This window comes from Dendronephthya gigantea, unplaced genomic scaffold (genome assembly GCF_004324835.1).
Source record: "Dendronephthya gigantea isolate DGI-Jeju-01 unplaced genomic scaffold, DenGig_1.0 000076F, whole genome shotgun sequence".
In the NCBI taxonomy this organism is placed as follows: domain Eukaryota; kingdom Metazoa; phylum Cnidaria; class Anthozoa; order Malacalcyonacea; family Nephtheidae; genus Dendronephthya; species Dendronephthya gigantea.
The window spans coordinates 938,150-950,358 of NW_021163086.1; the positions used below are offsets into that span (position 1 = coordinate 938,150).

A 12,209-nucleotide genomic window follows, 5' to 3' on the forward strand; every position below is an offset into this window, starting at 1 on the left:
TACCGTGCATGTTGCCCTTTCTGACTCCGCAGTACTGAAAACGTTGGAAACATTTGGGGGACGTTTTATCGTTTACACGTTGACCACAGCAGTTGCTAGAACCGTATTTTGCGATGGGAAGACCAGGTTGAGTAATCATTTCATTGCATTGTTCGTGAAACTTGATGGGAGTGCTAAATATCGTATGTTTATTATAGGATCAGGCACACCACGTGGCGGTGGTAGAGGTGGTCGTGGCGGAGGAAGAGGTATGTTTCTTGGATAATACAGTTTCATGTTTAAGTGTAAATGTGATCTGCAGTGTAAATGTTATCATATGATGCCCTGTGGTACGGCACGGTTAGACCGTGGGTTGCTATGGGGCACAATTGCTTTGGAAGAATCGATTCGGCAGACTATCCTATATAAATTTTAAACTGAACAGTGTCCATTTGTTGAGTTTTATTATTTTTTATACGAGTATTTATTAAGTAATTTAAATTGGGATCAACCTGAAATGTTTTGAGCAATATGCAGCCCAGTAATGAGCTATTGATATTTGATATGATGAAATTTAGTGGCCTGAACTCGACTGGCAACACACTGATATTATCCATATCCCATACTATGTCTGGATTAAAGTCAACCCCACTGCCTGGATTGAAATATGATTTCACTATTACTATATGCACCTCTGGCATTGAATTCGGCTTACCACATATTAATAAAACTACTCTATGTCTATGTCTAAGAAATATATATTTCCAGTATACAGTAGTCCCCCGCTAACTCGAACTCGCTTAACTCAAACTCCTCGCTAACTCGAACTAAATCCAATTCCCCTTGAATTTGACAGTGTTTTTTTATAATAATTTACTCCGCTTAACTTGAACTTGCTTAACTCGAATTCCTCCCTAATTCGAACAAATTTTGTAATTTTCCCTTGGTCAAATATATCCGGTTAACTTGAACTTTGGTTTAAAATCATAGATCAGCAAACTTTGAAATGTGAGAAGATAGCATTTTGACAACTGGGAGCTATCCAAATAACAACTAAACTATCCAAGTTAATCAATGTATAAAGTATTGGTGTATAATTGATTTTAAATCTTACAAAAGATTTTCTATAGTGCCACGGTCGTTATTGATTTAGCTTTTTTAGTTCCTTTTGTATTCTTTCGATCTTTTTAATTTTAAAATGTCATCCACTTTCGGTGACCATTCATATTGGTAGGCATGGTATCTCTTAAAGAATGATTCATTTGGATTTTATACCTTAGTACTGTATTACTTACAATAAACGTAATCTAACGCCAACTCTGGTTAACTCGAACCCCTGGTGACTCAAACAATTTTTCTTTCCCCTTGGGAGTTCGAGTTAGCAAGGGACTACTGTATATCCATTACCTTTTGGATTTAACTGGATTCACCATGAAAACAGTAACTCTGTTTATGTTAAATCTACCGGTAGTCATTTTGTGATCTTAAAAAGACAATTTGATAAAAAAATTCTGTTTTTACATACATACATACATCCACACATACTGGTACAATAACAGAACTGCTCATATCTCTGAGATGCATTCCTTATAAATGTGAGAAAACTGAATGACCATCTACACATAAACTGTGAATTCCCAATTCATATTCAGAAATAATCTGTTTCCAGTATAAATCTGGCTAAATGTAAATCTGAGAGGTAAAATGTTAAAGAGGCAAAATTTAGTACATGTAAAATGTTCACAGAAATGTTGTCTATTTAGAAATTAAATATTTTATTTATATTTTCAGGTGGATTTAAAAGTCCTGGACGTGGTGGTCGTGGTGGAAGCAGAGGTGGAGGAAGAGGAGGTGGGAGAGGACGAGGTGGTGGTCGTGGAGGTGGAAGAGGTGATTATGTTGTGTCCTTTTTTTAATTTATGATATATCATCAAAACATTGTCACTTGAACTAAAATACATAATCACTATTTGCTGACAATACCATACTCTTAAATCCTTCCAGGTGGTTTTAAGGGTGGAGCAAGAGTTTCTGTTGAACCTCACAGACATGAAGGTTAGTTCTATATTTCGTCAGCACATGCTATCTCAACACATTTTTGTACATAGATACATGAATTCTGTGAGTCAATATATAATAAGGTATCTACTATTTTTCCGCGAATTGATATTCACTGGTGAATATGAAAAAAATCTGCCACTGCGGCCAATACGGATGACAAAGGCTCGCACAAAGAAAAATTTTGTGTTCATGTGGCAGGACAATTTGAGGTATAATATATCAATTTATTCCACTTTAGGCGTATTTATTGCTCGGGGTAAAGAAGATGCATTGGTCACCAAGAATATTGTCCCTGGTGAAACTGTGTATGGGGAAAAGAAGATTGCAGTTGATGTATGTTATGATTTGTAGCAGTGATTTGTTTGTAGTTAGCAAAATTATATACAGACAATACAGTATTATAATGCTATTATGTATTTGTAAGCACATCTTAAATTAAAGACCTCAACAAATTCCTCAGGCCTATAAGCTATAACAAGCTTATAACTGTTAGTGTTTCACAGCATATATATATGCAAAACTATAGAGCTACTAGAGAACTATTTTTTCCTCTAAGAATGTGCAAACTTAATTGCATGGCTGCAACATTTTAGAACCGCACTTTGAAATTCCTGTTTCAAAGTATGTTTTACCTAACCTAATTAAGCATTGGATATTCACAGTTGGAATGATAAAATAAAATATTTGAACAATTATAGGTTGAGGAAGGGAATAAAGTTGAATACAGAGTTTGGAATCCATTCCGATCCAAACTGGCTGCTGCCATCTTGGGTGGTATTGACAAGATTCACATGAAACCGGGTAGCAAAGTTCTGTATCTTGGAGCAGCTTCAGGAACAACAGTTTCACATGTCTCTGACATTGTTGGACCTGTATGTACAGTGTATAGTACCTTATTATATTGGGATAAATCTGCCAATAGTTTATAACCATTAAAAAATCAGATGAATTCGTTGTTACCCACCTAAGACTATGAAAGTGCACGACTATAGGAACTTATAGACATTGTCTTACACTCGCTTATATGTATAAGTAATTGTGTTTTGATTCAATGTTCAGGGTATGTAATATTTTGATTGCTACGACTTTTTTATCCTAAGGATGGTCTTGTGTATGCAGTGGAATTCTCACACAGATCCGGAAGAGACTTGATCAATGTTGCCAAGAAAAGGACAAACGTAATTCCAATCATCGAGGATGCACGTCACCCTCACAAATATAGAATGCTTGTGGGTAAGCATTTGGATGGTCCTATAAATGACCATCTTTGTTGGTGCATATCAATATTTGGAACCTGTTTTTTAAGGGCAAAAGACACTGAATTGAATGAATATATATCTTTATAACTGTATATATGCATATTTCTTACCAGGTATGGTTGATACCATTTTTGCTGATGTTGCCCAACCTGATCAAGCAAGAATTGTTGCGATTAACGCACATAACTTCTTAAAAAATGGAGGACATTTTGTAATATCTATAAAGGTTTGTATATGCAGTAAATATACAAAGTACACTTTTGCATTAATTTTTTGTAGCTACATACTTGGTAGTTTTTTTCCACAGAATATCGAAATTGAACTTGTTTGCGTTCTTTTTGTTACTATGATTTTGTTTGGTACAAAACCGCTATGACTATCGCAATAACATTAAAATGTCGTCACCTGATTACACTGCCCATCCTGTAGAAGTGCTTTTAATTGCTGTTCCTTTTTTTCATTTAGGCAAACTGTATCGATTCTACGGCTGAACCAGCAGCTGTTTTTGCTGGAGAAGTGAAGAAAATGCAAGCAGAGAAAATGAAACCTCAAGAACAGCTCACCCTGGAACCTTACGAAAGAGATCATGCTGTTGTCGTTGGAATTTACAGGTACAGTAAATAAACATTTTCACTCTTGCTGAAAGCAAGGAATTTCTATTGGGTTGGATTGGAATGGTTTTTATTTAATGAATGTATACATTGAGTAAAAGTTGGCTTTTTTATTATTGTGTGTTTCAACCCGTGAAAACTTTGTTAATATTGTCGATGAATATAGCAACAAATGATAACAACATTCGTCCTTTAAAATACAGCACTTTACCGTTCATTTTAAGACCTCCACCAAAGAAAGCTGCAGCCTAAAAGATCTATCACCCTAAGACTCTTCCAATACAGGAACAGATTCATCAACTATTAAATCAATCACAGCTAAGATAGTGATCGTGTAGTCCTGGAAACTTCGGATGAAATTCACTATCGAAAAGAGCTTTTATACGGATCGGAGCTTTTTCTTAGTTTCTAGTTTTGTCAGTGCTTCAAATTTTGTATATACACACGATTGTTAGCAATATCAAGCGTAAAAATCGTGGATATCAAAAGGAAGATAAAAAGCCGTGTAAAAATTGCACGTGCGGGATTACATATAGCGTTGTCTTTAAATTTCGAGTGGATGGGGTGTGAATGAAAATTTTTAGCTAATTTCCATAATATCTGGCACACAACAGTACCTGTAAAAGTTTTCAAATTCTGATGTAAGAAGGAAATCTTTTTATATGACTCTTGTCGTCTTTACGTTTGTTGTTATGTTGTTTTAAAGTAAAAAACTTTATAAAACCACGCCGCATTGCTAAATCGCGTCCTGTCTGTGTGGTCCTTAAGGTATATGGACACTTGCTCGTGACTAGTGCATGATGTCTATAGAATATAGAACATGATCTTGTGTTTGCGCCAGAAAATACAAATATTTTGCCTCCCCGTCCCGTACGTCTATTACATAAAAAAAAATTTGAGCGATGATTTTTGTTGTAAGTTTTTCGATATCTCAGAGTCAGTCCAAAAAGAAAATGTACCACCAATTCATTTGGCATTTACAGTTTATAACTCGGATTCCTTCCAAAGGGAGTGCATGCACCATTCCTATATCTTACACCTATGAGTATCTCGAATTGGTCACACTGAGATTGCTGAGAAACTCTCGTGGGGGTCGTGTTAAACCCAGAAGTGAACTTTATTGGTTCTATTAGTGAACATGCACAATTCAACGAGAACGAACGAGTAGCCTCATTAACCGAGCGACTCAGTTGTCTGCACTCGTTTAAACTCGCGTGGCTACTGGATGAGACCTTAAATATGAATTTTCGACAAGCACTTAGACGAATGTGATAATTTTATTCCGTTCCAAGCCGATTATAGCATAAACAATTCACTGACAAGGAACAAATATGTAAGACTTCAAACCCAGACGACTTGCTTACGGAAAAGTTGAACAATTAGCGTGTCAATAACCGTGATGATATGAAATGCCGAGTATATTTTAAGCAATGCCGGCACTCTTGAGAGTGGTGTATAGCCCTTTGCTTGCTATGTAATTAAATACTTTTAAAATATTCTGCAAACAGCTTTGAAGTCGTTGACTTTGCTACGGACAATGCCTCCTCGTCAAGTTGTAAGGTTAGGAAACGAAGAAAGGAGTATAATTTTAAGGCCGCAAGGGCTATATTGGTATACCAATTTGTTGAAACTCTCAATTAACAAGGCGGATGATTGCAAAGGGTTTATCTCATCGTTCAATATTACAGTATGTAGTTTTCTAACGATATTTCAATACTTGCTCTAATCGCACGTAAGTATACAGAAAAAAAAATGAATAAAACTGTCAACAATTAGTCATCAAGTGCAAAGCAGTCGCGGTTGCTTCTAAGTCATCAATCTCAGAAAACAGTTGTGTTGTTTTGTGTTTTGAAAACACTTAAACCGTATGAATGTAAATAGGGATGAATCCCCAAAGAAAACACAGCATAATTATGGCATGGCTATTCAATTTATTTGTAAAAGGTCGAGCCAAACAAAAATTGCATGATTAAACGTGTGAATAATTACAGAGAAATTCATTGAGTAAAATATCGCTACCCGTAAACGTATAAACCGAAACCCTAAGTCCTAACATCAAATGTGTAATGGTTGAAGGTCATTTCGACATTATTTGCATTATCCAAAAATTAAGATCTTTGTAATTATGTATTTATTAATGTGTACAAGCAGTTTGGTACAAATGTGTTTTGTTTTATATTAACATAACACTTATTAACATAACTGCATAGTCGTTCGTTCTCGTTGAATTGTGCATGTTCACTTGTATTAAGAGGGAGGGGGCAGATATGTTTGCGCCACCTTCCTATTCTAATGCAGAAATAATGCGCGCTGATGCTGATCGAACTCCAGCATATGTCTACCATGCACGTGAGGTTTTAGGTGAAGTTAGTCCGTTCTGTCCTATGAGTTACGAACTAACTCTGGTTTAGTTCGTAAAGGTTAAATTCAAAAAGGAGACAAGTCGTCATGAGTACAACTTAACTCATCAATTTTATTGCAATCGAAACAAACATATTACGCGCACAGCATTTACTTAGAAGCAAGAGTTGTATACAAAATGAGGCTTCTTATTTCCCTTTATTTTGTGGATGGCTGCACTGGCGACGGAGTTTGGCTCTTTCGATGGTTTCTTGACTTGGAGGGTCTTGAGTGAAGGTATCAAATCCAACTAAGGTTGATTCCCAGTCATCCTTGGGATCCGTTTGGCGGGTCAGCAGCCACGTAGTCAGAATGACTGGTTTCTCGCACTGGAACTCCACATGTCCGGACCAAGCAGTTGTAGAATGAGCATTGAGAAACTCGTTTTTCCAAGATACGACCCATCCTAATGTGTCTCCATCAGTGTCGAACCTGCCAACCAGGTAATATTTTTTCTTAGCTTCTCCAACAGCAGAGCAGTATGTTCCTTCGAAAGAACCTTTGTTGATGTCGAAACTTGTTATGATCATTACGGATCCAAGCTCATTGTACCACTTGATTGACGTGTTGAGTAACTGTTTGGAAAGCGCTGAAAAAAAGAGAGAATTTTTGCATGGAATTTGTATTTTCCCTTTTTTGACTGATGCCTGATCCGGGTATACATGCAGCCTCGTTCCCAGTTCCTAGGCTCTTTGAATACATGTTCTATTATACGCCCTGATATATAGGTGACATGCGATGATAAAACTTTGCATCCTTCATATATGTCTGAATGTATACTATGAGCTCAAAAATCGTATTTTAGCTGATAGCCAACGAGGCAAAACCAAAGATAGCTATAATTATTTTATAATATAATATATTCAGCTAGAACTTTGCAGTAATATATAAACTTATATATTTTTTTATTTACGAATTTTTATTTACGAATATTTATACACGGTAGCATCTCAACCAATCAGATAAAATCCTAATTTTATGGTGCAATTTTCTTCTTTTGGTAGATGTGAACGAGTAATTATATAGTTACGAATGCTCTGATGCATAAGAACTTTTACTTAAAACATCAGTAACTAAATGACTCGTTGACATCAAAAGAAGAAAATCGCACATGAATTAAATCGCAGCAAAAACTGCAAGTGTAAACACTAAGAGTTGATATTTATCTTTGAATGACTATATATACTTATACTGCATATCAGCTCAGCCATGCACATGCAGTACATACGCGGTGACGGTGAGTAGTGAAAACAGCCAAGTAATAGAGTTGGAATAAGTAATGCATGCATGGGAATTTCACATATTGTAAATAATTATTATTTTTATAGTTCCACTTTTAATGTTTTTAACTTTGTTAACACACGGCTATCTGAAAATCAACGTTTTTATTTTGGCATGTGTCTTTAAATTTTACCATAGTTAATGTATAATCGCAGCAAAAATCGCAAGTGTAGACGAGCCTTTACGAATTTCAAGAACTCTTCCAGTTTGTAACGCATTTTATACATATTCTTACTTGTCTTAGCCCTCTGTCTTTGTTATAATGTTAAATATTCGACTAGGCCGACTAAGTCTTTTGTCGCTATTGTTACTGAGATGTTTCTGCTGGTAAGGTTCTATGACTCCCACGGTTGTCCTCATGCAGTACTCAAGAGTTTCCCAAAATTGATTTGATATTGGTTTTAAAAATTTTGAGAACCGTTTTGCGAATGCCAAACTCTTATCACAAATTCAACTGTATTACTGGGCCAGGCTGCTTTCACTATACAGACCGTATACTATAATTTAAAGAACAGATACATCGCCGACCTGATTAACATGCACGCTTCAAAGACAAAGTCGCATTAAATAGCAAACTATAGATAGATATAGATTATAATTATCATTATCAGCCTTGACATTTAATAACTTTGCCCACCTTTTGAGTCATTCTTTGCAGCAGTACTCATTTTTTACAAGGTATATAAGCAAACTCTTTCAATTATTTAAGGCTTTGTCAATTTGTCACGAAGACTTTATTCATATATCATACAATTTTGAATGAATAACTCGCCTTATAATGATCCATTGATAACGACTTATATACTGAACAGTTTCCGAAAATTGATTTGATATTGGTTTTAAGAATTTCGAGAGCTCACGTTTTGCTATCGTCATATAACTATTTTCACTTCTTATAGCTCTTTGCCTTTAGTTAGTATTCTTACACGTTTCGGCTGGTAAAAAGAACCATTCATAAGTTTCAAGTTTGAATGGATAACTCGCTTTATAAAGATCCATTGATAACGTCATATATACCTAAGAGTTTCCGAAAATTGATTTGATCTTGGTTTTAAGAATTTCGAGAGCTCACGTTTTGCTATCGTCATATAACTATTTTCACTTCTTATAGCTCTTTGCCTTTGTATAGTTACACGTTTCGGCTGGTAAAAAGAACCATTCATTGATGTAATATAGCTACTCATTTGATATTGGTTTTAAGAATTTCGAGAACTCACGTTTTGCTATCGTCATATAACTATTTTTACTTCTTATAGCTCTTTGCCTTTGTATTGTTACACGTTTCGGCTGGTAAAAAGAACCATTCATTGATGTAATATACTCAAGAGTTTCCAAATATTGATTAGAATTGTTATTGGGGGGGGGGGGATTGTAAAGCTTCCCAGGCAGGCAATAACAAATAACAAAACAAAAGTTTCTTCTCCAGCTAATATTTCTGTATTTTACAAAAGTCTATATAATTTATTACATTTTTATGTCCCTATAATATATATTGTGACAAAATGTGCAAATGGTTGAAGAGACTTTAGTTAATTTTGACTTCATGTGGAATTTGTGCATGAATATTCACATGCATCTCAAATTCAAGCCGAGGAAGGGTTGAGAAGAAAAATTCTATAATTGTATGGTAACTTAGGTAGACTATAACTCAATCGTGAAACTAAGTTGCTAAAATAAGACCGCTTTTTTATACATTCAAAAGATTATATGAAGAAAATAGGAAGAGTGATATCGTGTCAAATGGTTTAGATTTTATAACTCGCGTCCCGGCTCCCAAAGCGACTGCACCATTGCACTCTCTTAGATCGAATAGTATTAGCTTGAATTGATACCGGCTGCCCTATTGCATGCGAAGAAAGTTTGTGTTCGTTGAGTTGGTTAAAAAAAGAAAATTAACGTTGTATAACTCAGTTGTCATATTTAACATTTATACCATACTGCATAGCTCGATCGAGACTCGTATTTTAACTGGTAGCCAACGAGGCGAGGGTATAATTGTATGATTATTAATAAGCATGCAGAACCTTACAGTAATACAAATGACCAAACTTTTATTAAAATAAATTCTCATCCTAAATTCAATTGCATTACTGGGTGTTTGTATACATATGTATATGCAGCTGATATATGAGCGATGACGCACTCTGAATGGCTTATGCCAAATATAGTCCAGGAATTTTCCTATTTAAAGACGTATATATATACACGTTATATATCTTTTACTTTTTCAGTCCTTCGCGTCTTTTGTCGGTATTGTTAAATGTTTCGGCTGGTAAAGTTTCTCAAAATTGATTTGATATTGGTTTTAAAAATTTTGAGAACCATTTTGATGTGTACGTTGGTCTATGTCATATATTTTTACTCTTTTCAGCTTTGTCAGTTAGACGTTTCGCTGGCCTATAATGGTTTAATTGTTTGCCGCGATAATTAATAACCAGAACTTCCTAATAATAAAAATGAGCAAATGCCAAACTCTTATTAATTTCTCTTCACAAATTCAACTGTATTACTGGCCCCGGCTGCTTTCACTACAAACCCTATGTATGCTGATATATACAGTATAAGTTTATTATAATTTGAAGAAAAGATATATATGCATGCCAAATTTTGAGGCCTGATTAGGGGTGACGTATACTTCTGAGTGGTTTGTGACAAATATAGCAAACAAAGTCGGATAGTTACATATCCGTCGTGTAATAATTTTGAGACATTCCTTTCTTTGAGACATTAGTTTAACGCTTGGTCAATTCGCCACGAAAGTCTATATATATATAGTATCATATTATATATAGGGCGTGTTATTGTCCTATAAAGATCGTGCTTAAAGTGGCCCCATGTTTGTCATATCGTTCCCCCGCATTCTGAGCAGTCGGGCCAAGTCAGGTAAAAGACTTGGTCACTCGTTTCAATTGAGGTAAACGTCGTGGTAAACATGATCCACGCACTTGGCTTTGACGCTTCGGTTTTGGAAAGTAATATGTAAATATTGTTTATTATACGGCCATTTCCTTTTAACAAGAGGGCGCTAATTGCATATACCTACATGCATTGCAGGTCTGTGTGACAGTTATAAAAAACGACGTATTCGGATTCCAGTCTATCTATGCAATTTTATTGCAACCAAAAAATTACGTATAACTTGTACTTAGTCTTAGAAGCAAAGAATATTCGTAGCTAGCATACAGCAGTTCCAGGAGCTTCCTATTTTTCTTCATTTTTTGGATAGCTGCACTGGCGACGGAGTCTTGCGATGGTTTCTTCGTCTGGAGGATCCTGAGTGAAGGTATCAAATCCAACTAAGGTTGATTCCCAGTCATCTTCGGGAGGCGTTTGGCGGGTCAGCAGCCACGTAGTCAGAATGACTGGTTTTTCGCAATGCTCGTTCATGTGTCCGGACCAAGCGCAGGTGGAATGAGCATTAAGATACTTGTTTTGGTACGATACAACCCATCCTAATGTGTCTCCATCAGTGTCGAACCTGCCAACAAGGTCATATTCCTTCTCGGCCTCACCAACGGCAGAGTTATACTTTCCTTTGAAGGAACCTTTAACTTGGTCCCAGCTTGTCACGGTCATTACAGATCCAAGCTCATTGTACCACTTGACTGATTGGTTGAGAAGATACCTCAAAAGCACTGAGAAACGAAAAAAGTTTGTACGTACTTTATATGTTGGCTTGCCTCACTCTTTGGATTTTGCTAATGTTTTCATGTCTGAAATTCTTCAGAGGCGCACATGTCATTCTACACCATTCTACGCCATCCTTGTGTGTGCAGGAACTTTGTACCCCCATGAAAAAGTTCCTGCACACACCAGGATTGCATGAGCAAGATACAAATTGAATACTAAGCGTCACTATGCTTGCGTGTCCTCGCGTATTTGGCTTGCGTTTGGTGGCGTCACACTCTCAAAAAATTTCGGACGCCAAATGCAAAGAGTGAGGCTTCTGGTATAATGTCTATTCTGTAGACTACATCACTACAAGTTTTGTCTGATGGCGTGAGCAAACAAGACGCGAAAATGACGAATCTCGTACTCGTAGTCGTTGTGACGTTGTCGCTGCTAAACTACTCCCTTTTGACTCAAAATCTGGTAAATCGGCTGATACAATCGTCTTGGTTTTGAAAGAAATTTCTCCCAAAATGGTGGCATATTCGTCATCGCGAGAAAGGCTAATTTGAAAATACTGCTAAGTTACGAGAGAAGAAAATACCGTACCGAGAAAAAAGAGTATATAGTGGCAGCAATATATTATACATTATATGCTTGTATATCATTTTAACAATCATACTATAAGCTTGAATTGTATTTTGCTGACTTATAGGCAATGGAACCAGGCGAAACCAGTGACATAATTATTCTATGATAGGCATATAGCCAGAACTTTAACTATAATAAAAGTAAGCAAGCTTTTAACGTTTTCCAATGCCAATAAATTCATATTCGGATAGAAATGTATACCTGCATTCAACATGGATTATCGTGTATAGTTTATATTGATCACGTTTCTCTAAGACTTGTATACGATCGACTTCCGCTCTGTGAATGAAATTCACATTTAATCAATTTTGCCTACCTTTCGAGACCTTCCTTGCAGCAGCACTCATTTTTAACAGGT

The 12,209-nt window shown here is 36.0% G+C and overlaps 1 protein-coding gene across 1 annotated transcript; it reads left to right on the forward strand.

The window, feature by feature from the left end:
* On the forward strand, positions 1 to 4,587 carry LOC114531925 (rRNA 2'-O-methyltransferase fibrillarin-like). The gene is made up of 10 exons (XM_028553521.1): positions 1 to 126; positions 198 to 248; positions 1,771 to 1,869; positions 1,984 to 2,034; positions 2,279 to 2,373; positions 2,739 to 2,912; positions 3,141 to 3,273; positions 3,413 to 3,525; positions 3,765 to 3,910; positions 4,135 to 4,587. The coding sequence occupies exons 1-10, from the start codon at positions 114 to 116 to the stop codon at positions 4,160 to 4,162; spliced, it is 903 nt and encodes a 300-aa protein (XP_028409322.1). The 5' UTR covers positions 1 to 113; the 3' UTR covers positions 4,163 to 4,587.
* The last annotated feature ends 7,622 nt before the right edge of the window (positions 4,588 to 12,209 follow it).